General features: G+C 43.2%; 1 protein-coding gene across 21 annotated transcripts in view; it reads right to left on the bottom strand.

Annotated features, from left to right (window-relative positions):
* ank2a (ankyrin 2a, neuronal) overlaps positions 1–17,071 on the bottom strand; it is a 100,525-nt gene that overhangs the window by 31,248 nt on the left and 52,206 nt on the right. For all 21 annotated transcript variants that reach the window (XM_039798729.1, XM_039798735.1, XM_039798745.1 and 18 more), the window contains 5 exons: positions 16,565–16,642; positions 16,272–16,403; positions 15,828–15,968; positions 15,502–15,712; positions 15,062–15,140 (listed from right to left, as the gene is read on the bottom strand). In XM_039798729.1, coding sequence (XP_039654663.1) covers positions 15,062–15,140; positions 15,502–15,712; positions 15,828–15,968; positions 16,272–16,403; positions 16,565–16,642 — 641 coding nt within the window. The remainder of the gene's footprint in view (positions 1–15,061; positions 15,141–15,501; positions 15,713–15,827; positions 15,969–16,271; positions 16,404–16,564; positions 16,643–17,071) is intronic.

Here is a 17,071-nt window from a genome sequence, read left to right as displayed (position 1 = left end):
GTGAATGCACTCCTTGTCTGACGACAACTGACGGACTCGAAATAGGTATAAACTTAAATGGTTCGCACACCAACGAGTATCTGCTTGTCTTTCATGTGTTATGCCCCCGCACAACATCTGCATATGTAAGAGGTCTTGCAGTAAACAACGGATGGGATGTAGCTAGAGTTACGCTTTGTGTGTTTAGCATCAACCCGTAAAGTAAGTGAATCTGGCGAATCTGGTCTGGTGTCCCCAAACAATTCCTCGAGACAAAAATCTGAATACTCAACATCTGACAGTGTTGAAATAGGTGATACTGGTCTACTTTCAGAGTACTGTAAATAATAGTTACAATGTTGATACTTCATTTGGCCAAATGTCATGCGAGGAGACAAAGAATGCTGCTCAAGTGATGCCACAGATTCTGGGGAGGGTGCTCTAAAGTCTGCTAACCATTCCTGCATAAGAGAAAAGTCAAAATCTGAAGACACGGATTCCGGCGACAACGCCCTGCGGCTAAATAACTTATAGAGTTCAAAGTCTAATAAAACTGACTGAGGGGACTCTGGTCTGGTCTCGTCAAACAGTGTCTCCAGACACAAATCAGTACCTTCCCAGTCTGAAAAAGCTGATTGTGGTGTAAATGACCTGTGTCTTGACAATTCAACATCATGACTGATATAGGGAGCTCTGAACTGAGGAACAGGTGAGTCAGGAAAGGGGACCCTATGTTCTCTATCAGATGCCACTGACTCTGGAGAATGTGGTCTGGTGACCCAGTCTTCTATGAAGGAGTGAATGCACTCCTTGTCTGACGACACTGACGGAGTCCAAATAGGTATAAACTCAAATGGTTCGCACACCAACGAAGTATCTGCTTGTCTTTCATGTGTTATGCCCCCCACAACATCTGCATATGTAAGAGGTCTTGCAGGGAACAATGGTTGGGATGCAGTTACAGTTACGCTTTTGTGTTTAGCATCAACCCGTAAAGTAAGTGAATCTGGCGAATCTGGTCTGGTGTCCCCAAACAATTCCTCGAGACAAAAATCTGAATACTCAACATCTGACAGTGTTGAAAGAGGTGATGCTGGTCTACTTTCAGAGTACTGTAAATAATAGTTACAATGTTGACACTTCATTTGGCCAAATGTCATGCGAGGAGACAAAGAATGCTGCTCAACTGATGCCACAGATTCTGGGGAGGATGCTCTAAAGTCTGCTAACCATTCCTGCATAAGAGAAAAGTCAAAATCGGAAGACACGGATTGCGGCGACAATGCCCTGCTGCTAAATAACTTATCAAGTTCAAAGTCTGATAAAACTGATTGAGGGGACTCTGGTCTGGTCTCGTCAAACAGTGTCTCCAGACACAAATCAGTACCTTCCCAGTCTGAAAAAGTTGATTGTGGTGTAAATGACCTGTGTCTTGACAATTCAACATCATGACTGATATAGGGAGCTCTGAACTGAGGAACAGGTGAGTCAGGAGAGAGGGACCTATGTTCACTTTGAGATGCCACTGACTCTGGGGAGGATGTTCTAAAGTTTGCTAACCATTCCTGCAGAAGAGAAAAGTCAAAATTGGAAGACACAGATTCCGGGGACAACGCCCTGCTGCTAAAAAACTTATCAAGTGCAAAGTCTGATGAAACTGACTGCGGGGACTCTGGTCTAGTCTCGTCAAACGTTGTCTCAAGACACAAATCAGTACCTTCCCAGTCTGAAAATGTTGATTGTGGTGTAAACGACCTATGTCTTGACAATTCAACGTCGTGAGTGATATAGGGAGCTCTGAACTGAGGAACAGGTGAGTCAGGAGAGAGGGGCCTATGTTCACTTTGAGATGCCACTGACTCTGGGGAGGATGTTCTACAGTTTGCTAACCATTCCTGCAGAAGCGAAAAGTCAAAATTGGAAGACACAGATTCCGGGGACAACGCCCTGCTGCTAAAAAACGTATCAAGTACAAAGTCTGATGAAACTGACTGCGGAGACTCTGGTCTAGTCTCATCAAACAGTGTCTCCAGACACAAATCGGTACCTTCCCAGTCTGAAAATGTTGATTGTGGGGTAAACGACCTATGTCTTGACAATTCAACGTCGTGAGTGATATAAGGAGATCCAAACTGAGGAACAGTTGAGTCAGGAGAGGTGACCCTATGTTCTCTATCTGATGCCACTGACTCTGGAGAATGTGGTCTGGTGACCCAGTCTTCTATGAAGGAGTGAATGCACTCCTTGTCTGACGACACTGACGGAGTCCAAATAGGTATAAACTTAAATGGTTCGCACACCAACGAAGTATCTGCTTGTCTTTCATGTGTTATGCCCCGCACAACATCTGCATATGTAAGAGGTCTTGCAGGGAACAATGGTTGGGATGCAGTTACAGTTACGCTTTTGTGTTTAGCATCAACCCGTAAAGTAAGTGAATCTGGCGAATCTGGTCTGGTGTCCCCAAACAATTCCTCGAGACAAAAATCTGAATACTCAACATCTGACAGTGTTGAAAGAGGTGATGCTGGTCTACTTTCAGAGTACTGTAAATAATAGTTACAATGTTGACACTTCATTTGGCCAAATGTCATGCGAGGAGACAAAGAATGCTGCTCAACTGATGCCACAGATTCTGGGGAGGATGCTCTAAAGTCTGCTAACCATTCCTGCATAAGAGAAAAGTCAAAATCGGAAGACACGGATTGCGGCGACAATGCCCTGCTGCTAAATAACTTATCAAGTTCAAAGTCTGATAAAACTGATTGAGGGGACTCTGGTCTGGTCTCGTCAAACAGTGTCTCCAGACACAAATCAGTACCTTCCCAGTCTTGAAAAAGTTGATTGTGGTGTAAATGACCTGTGTCTTGACAATTCAACATCATGACTGATATAGGGAGCTCTGAACTGAGGAACAGGTGAGTCAGGAGAGAGGGACCTATGTTCACTTTGAGATGCCACTGACTCTGGGGAGGATGTTCTAAAGTTTGCTAACCATTCCTGCAGAAGAGAAAAGTCAAAATTGGAAGACACAGATTCCGGGGACAACGCCCTGCTGCTAAAAAACTTATCAAGTGCAAAGTCTGATGAAACTGACTGCGGGGACTCTGGTCTAGTCTCGTCAAACGTTGTCTCAAGACACAAATCAGTACCTTCCCAGTCTGAAAATGTTGATTGTGGTGTAAACGACATCTGTCTTGACAATTCAACGTCGTGAGTGATATAGGGAGCTCTGAACTGAGGAACAGGTGAGTCGAGAGAGGGGCCTATGTTCACTTTGAGATGCCACTGACTCTGGGGAGGATGTTCTACAGTTTGCTAACCATTCCTGCAGAAGCGAAAAGTCAAAATTGGAAGACACAGATTCCCGGGGACAACGCCCTGCTGCTAAAAAACGTATACGTACAAAGTCTGATGAAACTGACTGCGGAGACTCTGGTCTAGTCTCATCAAACAGTGTCTCCAGACACAAATCGGTACCTTCCCAGTCTGAAAATGTTGATTGTGGGGTAAACGACCCATGTCTTGACAATTCAACGTCGTGAGTGATATAAGGAGATCCAAACTGAGGAACAGTTGAGTCAGGAGAGGTGACCCTATGTTCTCTATCTGATGCCACTGACTCTGGAGAATGTGGTCTGGTGCCAGTCTTCTATGAAGGAGTGAATGCACTCCTTGTCTGACGACACTGACGGACTCGAAATAGGTATAAACTTTAAATGGCACCGCGACACCACGTATCTGCTTGTCTTTCATGTGTTACGCCCCGCCAACATCTGCATATGTAAGAGGTCTTGCAGTAAACAACGGATGGGATGTAGCTAGAGTTACGCTTGTGTGTTTAGCATCAACCCGTAAAGTAAGTGAATCTGGCGAATCTGGTCTGGTGTCCCCAAACAATTCCTCGAGACAAAAATCTGAATACTCAACATCTGACAGTGTTGAAATAGGTGATACTGGTCTACTTTCAGAGTACTGTAAATAATAGTTACAATGTTGATACTTCATTTGGCCAAATGTCATGCGAGGAGACAAAGAATGCTGCTCAAGTGATGCCACAGATTCTGGGGAGGGTGCTCTAAAGTCTGCTAACCATTCCTGCATAAGAGAAAAGTCAAAATCTGAAGACACGGATTCCGGCGACAACGCCCTGCGGCTAAATAACTTATCAAGTTCAAAGTCTAATAAAACTGACTGAGGGGACTCTGGTCTGGTCTCGTCAAACAGTGTCTCCAGACACAAATCAGTACCTTCCCAGTCTGAAAAAGCTGATTGTGGTGTAAATGACCTGTGTCTTGACAATTCAACATCATGACTGATATAGGGAGCTCTGAACTGAGGAACAGGTGAGTCAGGAAAGGGGACCCTATGTTCTCTATCAGATGCCACTGACTCTGGAGAATGTGGTCTGGTGACCCAGTCTTCTATGAAGAAGTGAGTGCACTCCTTGTCTGACGACACTGATGGAGTCCAAATAGGTATAAACTTAAATGGTTCGCACACCAACGAAGTATCTGCTTGTCTTTCATGTGTTATGCCCCGCACAACATCTGCATATGTAAGAGGTCTTGCAGGGAACAATGGTTGGGATGCAGTTACAGTTACGCTTTTGTGTTTAGCATCAACCCGTAAAGTAAGTGAATCTGGCGAATCTGGTCTGGTGTCCCCAAACAATTCCTCGAGACAAAAATCTGAATACTCAACATCTGACAGTGTTGAAAGAGGTGATGCTGGTCTACTTTCAGAGTACTGTAAATAATAGTTACAATGTTGACACTTCATTTGGCCAAATGTCATGCGAGGAGACAAAGAATGCTGCTCAACTGATGCCACAGATTCTGGGGAGGATGCTCTAAAGTCTGCTAACCATTCCTGCATAAGAGAAAAGTCAAAATCGGAAGACACGGATTGCGGCGACAATGCCCTGCTGCTAAATAACTTATCAAGTTCAAAGTCTGATAAAACTGATTGAGGGGACTCTGGTCTGGTCTCGTCAAACAGTGTCTCCAGACACAAATCAGTACCTTCCCAGTCTGAAAATGTTGATTGTGGTGTAAACGACCTATGTCTTGACAATTCAACGTCGTGAGTGATATAGGGAGCTCTGAACTGAGGAACAGGTGAGTCAGGAGAGAGGGGCCTATGTTCACTTTGAGATGCCACTGACTCTGGGGAGGATGTTCTACAGTTTGCTAACCATTCCTGCAGAAGCGAAAAGTCAAAATTGGAAGACACAGATTCCGGGGACAACGCCCTGCTGCTAAAAAACGTATCAAGTACAAAGTCTGATGAAACTGACTGCGGAGACTCTGGTCTAGTCTCATCAAACAGTGTCTCCAGACACAAATCGGTACCTTCCCAGTCTGAAAATGTTGATTGTGGGGTAAACGACCTATGTCTTGACAATTCAACGTCGTGAGTGATATAAGGAGATCCAAACTGAGGAACAGTTGAGTCAGGAGAGGTGACCCTATGTTCTCTATCTGATGCCACTGACTCTGGAGAATGTGGTCTGGTGACCCAGTCTTCTATGAAGGAGTGAATGCACTCCTTGTCTGACGACACTGACGGACTCGAAATAGGTATAAACTTAAATGGTTCGCACACCAACGAAGTATCTGCTTGTCTTTCATGTGTTATGCCCCGCACAACATCTGCATATGTAAGAGGTCTTGCAGTAAACAACGGATGGGATGTAGCTAGAGTTACGCTTGTGTGTTTAGCATCAACCCGTAAAGTAAGTGAATCTGGCGAATCTGGTCTGGTGTCCCCAAACAATTCCTCGAGACAAAAATCTGAATACTCAACATCTGACAGTGTTGAAATAGGTGATACTGGTCTACTTTCAGAGTACTGTAAATAATAGTTACAATGTTGATACTTCATTTGGCCAAATGTCATGCGAGGAGACAAAGAATGCTGCTCAAGTGATGCCACAGATTCTGGGGAGGGTGCTCTAAAGTCTGCTAACCATTCCTGCATAAGAGAAAAGTCAAAATCTGAAGACACGGATTCCGGCGACAACGCCGGGCTCCGGCCAAATAACTTATCAAGTTCAAAGTCTAATAAAACTGACTGAGGGACTCTGGTCTGGTCTCGACAAACAGTGTCTCCAGACACAAATCAGTACCTTCCCAGTCTGAAAAAGCTGATTGTGGTGTAAATGACCTGTGTCTTGACAATTCAACATCATGACTGATATAGGGAGCTCTGAACTGAGGAACAGGTGAGTCAGGAAAGGGGACCCTATGTTCTCTATCAGATGCCACTGACTCTGGAGAATGTGGTCTGGTGACCCAGTCTTCTATGAAGAAGTGAGTGCACTCCTTGTCTGACGACACTGATGGAGTCCAAATAGGTATAAACTTAAATGGTTCGCACACCAACGAAGTATCTGCTTGTCTTTCATGTGTTATGCCCCGCACAACATCTGCATATGTAAGAGGTCTTGCAGGGAACAATGGTTGGGATGCAGTTACAGTTACGCTTTTGTGTTTAGCATCAACCCGTAAAGTAAGTGAATCTGGCGAATCTGGTCTGGTGTCCCCAAACAATTCCTCGAGACAAAAATCTGAATACTCAACATCTGACAGTGTTGAAAGAGGTGATGCTGGTCTACTTTCAGAGTACTGTAAATAATAGTTACAATGTTGACACTTCATTTGGCCAAATGTCATGCGAGGAGACAAAGAATGCTGCTCAACTGATGCCACAGATTCTGGGGAGGATGCTCTAAAGTCTGCTAACCATTCCTGCATAAGAGAAAAGTCAAAATCGGAAGACACGGATTGCGGCGACAATGCCCTGCTGCTAAATAACTTATCAAAGTTCAAAGTTGAAAAAAAAAATGGAGGGGGGGTTGTTTGGTCCCCCCCAAAAAATTCCCCCCCAAAAAAAACAACCCCCCCCCTTTCAAAATTTTTTTTTTTGTTGTTTACACCACCTTCTTTTTAAAAAAACACACCCCCGTGGGTTTTTTTGGGTTCTCCCCAAAAAAAAAAAAAAAAAAAAAAAAAAAATTTTTTTTTTTTTTTTCCCCTCTCCCCCCCCCCTTGTTTTTTTTTTTTTTTGCAAATAACCATTCCTGCAGAAGAGAAAAGTCAAAATTGGAAGACACAGATTCCGGGGACAACGCCCTGCTGCTAAAAAACGTATCAAGTACAAAGTCTGATGAAACTGACTGCGGAGACTCTGGTCTAGTCTCATCAAACAGTGTCTCCAGACACAAATCGGTACCTTCCCAGTCTGAAAATGTTGATTGTGGGGTAAACGACCTATGTCTTGACAATTCAACGTCGTGAGTGATATAAGGAGATCCAAACTGAGGAACAGTTGAGTCAGGAGAGGTGACCCTATGTTCTCTATCTGATGCCACTGACTCTGAAGAATGTGGTCTGGTGACCCAGTCTTCTATGAAGGAGTGAATGCACTCCTTGTCTGACGACACTGACGGAGTCCAAATAGGTATAAACTTAAATGGTTCGCACACCAACGAAGTATCTGCTTGTCTTTCATGTGTTATGCCCCGCACAACATCTGCATATGTAAGAGGTCTTGCAGGGAACAATGGTTGGGATGCAGTTACAGTTACGCTTTTGTGTTTAGCATCAACCCGTAAAGTAAGTGAATCTGGCGAATCTGGTCTGGTGTCCCCAAACAATTCCTCGAGACAAAAATCTGAATACTCAACATCTGACAGTGTTGAAAGAGGTGATGCTGGTCTACTTTCAGAGTACTGTAAATAATAGTTACAATGTTGACACTTCATTTGGCCAAATGTCATGCGAGGAGACAAAGAATGCTGCTCAACTGATGCCACAGATTCTGGGGAGGATGCTCTAAAGTCTGCTAACCATTCCTGCATAAGAGAAAAGTCAAAATCGGAAGACACGGATTGCGGCGACAACGCCCTGCTGCTAAATAACTTATCAAGTTCAAAGTCTGATAAAACTGATTGAGGGGACTCTGGTCTGGTCTCGTCAAACAGTGTCTCCAGACACAAATCAGTACCTTCCCAGTCTGAAAAAGCTGATTGTGGTGTAAATGACCTGTGTCTTGACAATTCAACATCATAACTGATATAGGGAGCTCTGAACTGAGGATCAGGTGAGTCAGGAGAGAGGGGCCTATGTTCACTTTGAGATGTCACTGACTCTGGAGAATGTGGTCTGGTGACCCAGTCTTCTACGAAGGAGTGAGTGAACTCCTTGTCTGACGACACTGACGGAGTCCAAATAGGTATAAACTCAAATGGTTCGCACACCAACAAAGTATCTGCTTGTCTTTCTTGTGTTATGCCCCGCACAACATCTGCATATGTAAGAGGTCTTGCAGGGAACAATGGTTGGGATGCAGTTACAGTTATGCTTGTGTGTTTAGCATCAACCCGTAAAGTAAGTGAATCTGGCGAATCTGGTCTGGTGTCCCCAAACAATTCCTCGAGACAAAAATCTGAATACTCAACATCTGACAGTGTTGAAAGAGGTGATGCTGGTCTACTTTCAGAGTACTGTAAATAATAGTTACAATGTTGACACTTCATTTGGCCAAATGTCATGCGAGGAGACAAAGAATGCTGCTCAACTGATGCCACAGATTCTGGGGAGGATGCTCTAAAGTCTGCTAACCATTCCTGCATAAGAGAAAAGTCAAAATCGGAAGACACGGATTGCGGCGACAATGCCCTGCTGCTAAATAACTTATCAAGTTCAAAGTCTGATAAAACTGATTGAGGGGACTCTGGTCTGGTCTCGTCAAACAGTGTCTCCAGACACAAATCAGTACCTTCCCAGTCTGAAAAAGTTGATTGTGGTGTAAATGACCTGTGTCTTGACAATTCAACATCATGACTGATATAGGGAGCTCTGAACTGAGGAACAGGTGAGTCAGGAGAGAGGGACCTATGTTCACTTTGAGATGCCACTGACTCTGGGGAGGCTTTGGAAGCAGTTTGCTAACCATTCCTGCAGAAGAGAAAAGTCAAAATTGGAAGACACAGATTCGGCGGGACAACGCCCTCGCTGCTAAAAAACTTATCAAGTGCAAAGTCTGATGAAACTGACTGCGGGGACTCTGGTCTAGTCTCGTCAAACGTTGTCTCAAGACACAAATCAGTACCTTCCCAGTCTGAAAATGTTGATTGTGGTGTAAACGACCTATGTCTTGACAATTCAACGTCGTGAGTGATATAGGGAGCTCTGAACTGAGGAACAGGTGAGTCAGGAGAGAGGGGCCTATGTTCACTTTGAGATGCCACTGACTCTGGGGAGGATGTTCTACAGTTTGCTAACCATTCCTGCAGAAGCGAAAAGTCAAAATTGGAAGACACAGATTCCGGGGACAACGCCCTGCTGCTAAAAACGTATCGGTACAAAGTCTGATGAAACTGACTGCGGAGACTCTGGTCTAGTCTCATCAAACAGTGTCTCCAGACACAAATCGGTACCTTCCCAGTCTGAAAATGTTGATTGTGTGGGGTAAACGACCTATGTCTTGACAATTTAAGGACGTGGGGGTGATATAAGGAGATCCAAACTGAGGAACAGTTGAGTCAGGAGAGGTGACCCTATGTTCTCTATCTGATGCCACTGACTCTGGAGAATGTGGTCTGGTGACCCAGTCTTCTATGAAGGAGTGAATGCACTCCTTGTCTGACGACACTGACGGACTCGAAATAGGTATAAACTTAAATGGTTCGCACACCAACGAAGTATCTGCTTGTCTTTCATGTGTTATGCCCCGCACAACATCTGCATATGTAAGAGGTCTTGCAGTAAACAACGGATGGGATGTAGCTAGAGTTACGCTTGTGTGTTTAGCATCAACCCGTAAAGTAAGTGAATCTGGCGAATCTGGTCTGGTGTCCCCAAACAATTCCTCGAGACAAAAATCTGAATACTCAACATCTGACAGTGTTGAAATAGGTGATACTGGTCTACTTTCAGAGTACTGTAAATAATAGTTACAATGTTGATACTTCATTTGGCCAAATGTCATGCGAGGAGACAAAGAATGCTGCTCAAGTGATGCCACAGATTCTGGGGAGGGTGCTCTAAAGTCTGCTAACCATTCCTGCATAAGAGAAAAGTCAAAATCTGAAGACACGGATTCCGGCGACAACGCCCTGCGGCTAAATAACTTATCAAGTTCAAAGTCTAATAAAACTGACTGAGGGGACTCTGGTCTGGTCTCGTCAAACAGTGTCTCCAGACACAAATCAGTACCTTCCCAGTCTGAAAAAGCTGATTGTGGTGTAAATGACCTGTGTCTTGACAATTCAACATCATGACTGATATAGGGAGCTCTGAACTGAGGAACAGGTGAGTCAGGAAAGGGGACCCTATGTTCTCTATCAGATGCCACTGACTCTGGAGAATGTGGTCTGGTGACCCAGTCTTCTATGAAGAAGTGAGTGCACTCCTTGTCTGACGACACTGATGGAGTCCAAATAGGTATAAACTTAAATGGTTCGCCACCAACGGTATCTGCTTGTCTTTCATGTTATGCCCCGCACAACATCTGCATATGTAAGAGGTCTTGCGCAGGGAACAATGGTTGGGATGCAGTTACAGTTACGCTTTTGTGTTTAGCATCAACCCGTAAAGTAAGTGAATCTGGCGAATCTGGTCTGGTGTCCCCAAACAATTCCTCGAGACAAAAATCTGAATACTCAACATCTGACAGTGTTGAAAGAGGTGATGCTGGTCTACTTTCAGAGTACTGTAAATAATAGTTACAATGTTGACACTTCATTTGGCCAAATGTCATGCGAGGAGACAAAGAATGCTGCTCAACTGATGCCACAGATTCTGGGGAGGATGCTCTAAAGTCTGCTAACCATTCCTGCATAAGAGAAAAGTCAAAATCGGAAGACACGGATTGCGGCGACAATGCCCTGCTGCTAAATAACTTATCAAGTTCAAAGTCTGATAAAACTGATTGAGGGGACTCTGGTCTGGTCTCGTCAAACAGTGTCTCCAGACACAAATCAGTACCTTCCCAGTCTGAAAATGTTGATTGTGGTGTAAACGACCTATGTCTTGACAATTCAACGTCGTGAGTGATATAGGGAGCTCTGAACTGAGGAACAGGTGAGTCAGGAGAGAGGGGCCTATGTTCACTTTGAGATGCCACTGACTCTGGGGAGGTTGTTCTACAGTTTGCTAACCATTCCTGCAGAAGAGAAAAGTCAAAATTGGAAGACACAGATTCCGGGGACAACGCCCTGCTGCTAAAAACAGTATCAAATTACAAAGTCTGATGAAACTGACTGCGGAGACTCTGGTCTAGTCTCATCAAACAGTGTCTCCAGACACAAATCGGTACCTTCCCAGTCTGAAAATGTTGATTGTGGGGGTAAACGACCTATGTCTTGACAATTCCAACGTCGTGAGTGATATAAGGAGATCCAAACTGAGGAACAGTTGAGTCAGGAGAGGTGACCCTATGTTCTCTATCTGATGCCACTGACTCTGGAGAATGTGGTCTGGTGACCCAGTCTTCTATGAAGGAGTGAATGCACTCCTTGTCTGACGACACTGACTGAGGTCCAAATAGGTATAAACTTAAATGGTTCGCACACCACGGAAGTATCTGCTTGTCTTTCATGTGTTCCGCACAACATCTGCATATGTAAGAGGTCTTGCAGGGAACAATGGTTGGGATGCAGTTACAGTTACGCTTTTGTGTTTAGCATCAACCCCGAAAAGTAAGTGAATCTGGCGAATCTGGTCTGGTGTCCCCAAACAATTCCTCGAGACAAAAATCTGAATACTCAACATCTGACAGTGTTGAAAGAGGTGATGCTGGTCTACTTTCAGAGTACTGTAAATAATAGTTACAATGTTGACACTTCATTTGGCCAAATGTCATGCGAGGAGACAAAGAATGCTGCTCAACTGATGCCACAGATTCTGGGGAGGATGCTCTAAAGTCTGCTAACCATTCCTGCATAAGAGAAAAGTCAAAATCGGAAGACACGGATTGCGGACACAGCCCCCCTGCTGCTAAATAACTTATCAAGTTCAAAGTCTGATAAAACTGATTGAGGGGACTCTGGTCTGGTCTCGTCAAACAGTGTCTCCAGACACAAATCAGTACCTTCCCAGTCTGAAAAAGCTGATTGTGGTGTAAATGACCTGTGTCTTGACAATTCAACATCATAACTGATATAGGGAGCTCTGAACTGAGGATCAGGTGAGTCAGGAGAGAGGGGCCTATGTTCACTTTGAGATGTCACTGACTCTGGAGAATGTGGTCTGGTGACCCAGTCTTCTACGAAGGAGTGAGTGAACTCCTTGTCTGACGACACTGACGGAGTCCAAATAGGTATAAACTCAAATGGTTCGCACACCAACAAAGTATCTGCTTGTCTTTCTTGTGTTATGCCCCGCACAACATCTGCATATGTAAGAGGTCTTGCAGGGAACAATGGTTGGGATGCAGTTACAGTTATGCTTGTGTGTTTAGCATCAACCCGTAAAGTAAGTGAATCTGGCGAATCTGGTCTGGTGTCCCCAAACAATTCCTCAAGACAAAAATCTGAATACTCAACATCTGACAGTGTTGAAAGAGGTGATGCTGGTCTACTTTCAGAGTACTGTAAATAATAGTTACAATGTTGACTCTTCATTTGGCCAAATGTCATGTGAGGGGACAAAGAACACTCCTCAACTGACGCCACAGATGCTGGGGAGGATGCTCTAAAGTGTGCCAAAAATGCAGACTTTGGAGAATCCTGTCCAGTTTCATCCAATGTATTTTCAAGGTATATATCATTATATAATTTTCCTAAAAAAATATTCGACATATGGGACTGTGGCCTTAATTTGTTGAGGCCATCTTTAAGTAGTGTACAATTGCACTCTCTGTTTTCAGTCTTAATAAATGAATTTTCGGTGTTGGATGTTGGAGCTATGTTACTTGGAAACTCTAAAATGTATTTTGGTCTCTCCACCAAGTTAAAGACCATTGGTTTCGTTGTTGGTAGTTGTGTGAACATGTGACAGGTTTCTACAGACTGTTTGTGATATTTGTGATCTGAGCATGAGTTTCTTTTGGATGATTCTTTCACCCAATATGAATTCATGGAATCTTGCATATGTTTGTGTTGTGATTTTTTTTGTCTTATGTTTGTTAAATTATCATCTGACTGACCTTGTGATGGTATGTAATCAGAGGATTGTGGTTTCAACTTAGAAAACCAGTAATCAAGGAAAGATTGACTACTTTCCTTCTGTGGTTTTGGTGCTTCAGATGACTTTTCTGTTTGACTTGAACAGCATAAATCCACTCCACTATGGATACTTGTGACATCATCATGTATAAGATATTTTGCAGCTGAAACATCAGTTGTAAACAGAGGTGCCCTTTCTTTAGCTCTTACATGCCATGTCAGTCTATTTGGTGCATCTGTGCTTTTTTCATCCCACCATTTATCAAGAGGTGATAGAGCATTTATATAATATTGCAAATGATCTGAGGCTACCAAGTCTGGTGTCAAAGGGCTACCCTGACCGAGTTCTTCGCAGACTGTAGTGTGAGGAGCTGACGTCAGTGGTAAGGGTGGATTTCCTCCTGAATATAGTAAGTAATAATCACAATATTGATTCATAAGTTGGGCACGTATAGGTTCTGAGAGCATAAGTTCAAGAAATGAGAAACTGCACTGAGAAGTCTGTGATTCTGGCGAGGATGGTTGGCACTGACATTCGATATCTGATGTCACAGGTGAGATTGCCCTGAACTCTTCCTTTATCTGTACACCATCAGTTACATGTGGACTATATTTAGGTACTTGAGAGTGAGGTGACAGTGGCCTATACTTATTCCCAGATTCAAAGAACTCCGAACAAAATGAGTGTGAAATTACAGCAGTGGAAAAATCTTTCAAACCAAACAGTGATGCACATTTATATGTGTTTGATTGATTGGGGTGTAATTCATCTTCAGTTAAATTAATTGTAACATCTGGTGAACTAAATGCATCAGACCTAGGAGAGCGTGCCTGGCTGCCATCCAATATACTGAAAAAGTCTGCAGATAAGACCTCCCCCCCCCCCAAGGGAGAGTCAGGTGACATTGCCCTATAGTCACCAATTGACATGACCGATTCAGGGGACGACAGTCTAGCTATGGGGTCATTTAATATCCATGCCTCTTCAGGGAATATATCCCTTTCATTAACAGGTGAAAATGAGCCACACTGCTTCTCAGATGTTAAAGAATCAGGGGTCAAAGGGCTGTACTCTATACAAGTGAAAGGTAGTGTCACATCTTGCTCAGGTGACTGCATTGCAAGATGGGTAATATCAGTTATGTCACAAGCCATGTCAGCAGGGTCACTCGTTGTCAAACTTTGTGGCAAATTGGTCTTTGGTACCTTCATTTTGAATTGTTTCACCATGCTGTACTTAGCTGTTGCAATTATGGGTTCAATTAAATCATCAATGAAGAGCAGGTTTTCTGGATACGCATCACTGTACACTTGGGGTTTTGTATTTTCTTCTTTACTTGACTTAAAGGGTTTTAAGCCCGTCTCCACACATGAAACATGTGGGATCTTGTCATGACCACAGATTACTTGGGCTGGGACCTCATCAGTACACTTCTGAGAGAGCCTGCTTTTTTGAGCTACATCTGTGTCATCTTCAGTCATGGCCAGAGTTGCTTGTTGGTCCTTTGGTGGCAAGGCTAACAGGCTAGGGTCAGAAATTCTTCTGATACTGGTTTTAGCTCGCTCTGTATGCAGTGGTTCATTGCTAAACTCATCACAAAGCTCACTGAAGTCAGTCTCAGCTTGGTCTGACTCTGATAGGCACAAACCAAAGTCTCTGATATATATAGATGATGGTAACTTCAGGATTTTAGGTGATTGCCCTTGTTCATCTTCACCACCACACTGCTTCAATGGTAAGGTTTGGCTGGAGTCGTCTTTGACTCGGCACTGTGTGCCACCTTGGAAAGGCCTAGAAGAATGAACTTCAACACTGCAGCAATCTTTCTGGTCTTTCACTCTGGGGGCATAACCCTGAGTTGCTTTGCTCCCCAGTGCTGCTTCTTCTAAAGTGGGAAGCGAACTTACTTGCTCATCTGAGTTGTCGTAACTTGTAGGTTCTTGTGTAATTACATCTTCAGAGATCCACAAGTTAGGGTTCAATTCACTGTAATACAAAAAGAAGGCTAGGTCAGAAATATGACTTTGCATGAATGTGATATGTCAAAGCCCTAATTTAACAAGACTAAAGGGCAACACCCACAAACAATGGGCACGGGGCAAATACCTGCACCCTCCTTACATCAGGATATGACACTGTTATATTTCTCAGCCTCGACATGCTGGGAAATATTGCCCTCCTTAAAAACAGCAGTTTTGACTAGACTACTTCTTTATCTTTTTATGCCTATATGGCGTGTCCATTGTGTGCAATGGGTGTCCGTTGAACTGTATCAAATGATGTGGCACTACGTTACGCTGCTGATGTGTGTTGCAGATTCAGGAATCATTTCAAATAAATAATTTACTGTGGGATCTCGAGCTCCTCCAACAGGTCACCATGCATGCTCTCTGAGTGGGTGTGTCCAACAGGCTCTGCCCAGGAAGGAATATCCAGTAGGGAAGCAACTGAGAGGTCCTCTTCAGAAACAGCTGGGGGTGGTCTGCGGTCTGACTCCACCCTTCTCACAACTCTGGGGCTGTCTGCATCCTCTTGCACCGAAGATAGGGCTACAGATACTAAAAAACACAGACGTGATAAATAAGAGTGCTAGCAAAAACATGAATATTGCCTGGTGTTAGATAGATACTTCAAAGTGGTTGCTGAGTTGAGTGTTTGTTTTAGTGTTACTACCTTCACTGTGATCCAGAGTCTTCTCTATCTCTGCATAAGTTCTAGATGTTTGCTCTTGAACTGACTTGTTCATCTGGGTTTCAATAAGATGGACAATGTCCATGCGGTTGATCTTGGTTAGTCTCTTAATCATACAGTCCTCTGTTGAAGGATTTAACAATCATTAAAAGACGGTTAAAAAACATTCAATTGACACAACAAAGAAATTATTTAAAAATTGCAAATGTAAGATTACATTGAATCTACAGTATGAATATAAGCCTACCATATACTAATTATTTGATAGATTAAAAACCAAAGTTAAAATAGATTAATTGCACAGGCTGTGTTCAAGCAATTGCCTGGAGTGCAAATGGATTAACAATGTTTACAGTATTTAAAGTACTGTATTGACAAATACTAGTAAAATGTCAAGTGAAATCTGTCAGACCAAGTACCATGTACCTGTGGCATGTTTGCCTTCACGCTCAACCCAGCGCTGCAGCAAGGCATGGCTCTGCTCTTGGAGGGAATTGGGATTCTCTGTTCTTACTAATTGGATATCATTCTCACTGAACTCCAGTTCTCTTGCCAGTTCTAGAGTGATGGGTAACAAAACAAGGGATGACAATGTAAAAAAATGTTTATATATTGTTTGCTGCTAGAACATTGATATATTTTCTGCTATTCCCCCAGTTCAGTTCAGTTCCATTTCAAACAAAATACTTGCAAAACAATTGCATTATTTTACAGCTTACCAGTCCAGCTGAAGCCAAGAAGATCTGCAACGATAGCTAATGTCTCCTCTTTCCTGTCAGCATCGTCCTGCCAATCCACTAAAAAATGCCGTCATAGCCAAACATTACATTTTAATATCATGGTCAACAATTCAAGGTGTAGAATACCATTACCTAGATAAATCAAAGTAAAGCTTTTTTCACATTGCAGGTACCAGTCATGTAAAATATACTTTGTAGATATAGATCGAAAATGTTATTCTTGAGGATTCTGTTTTTGGGCTGTAATACTCTGAAATTAAATGTGGGTCTGTAATGTTGACATGGATGATGACATGAAGGTGGGATTCGTCACGCTGAAGAGGCGCTGACTTGTTAACAGACTATGATAATTTGGTCACAATTAGCACATCATGTTTTTAATCATTAGTGTAAACAATGACATTAATGTGCTGATTAAGCGATGTGGATGCTAATATTAGTAAAGCTGTATATTAGTAGTACAGATACCAATACAATAGTGGAAGT

Source organism: Perca fluviatilis, chromosome 1 (assembly GCF_010015445.1).
Source record: "Perca fluviatilis chromosome 1, GENO_Pfluv_1.0, whole genome shotgun sequence".
Classification (NCBI taxonomy): domain Eukaryota; kingdom Metazoa; phylum Chordata; class Actinopteri; order Perciformes; family Percidae; genus Perca; species Perca fluviatilis.
Note: the sequence above shows the minus strand (reverse complement) of the source record. Positions and strands in the feature narration are given on the sequence as shown.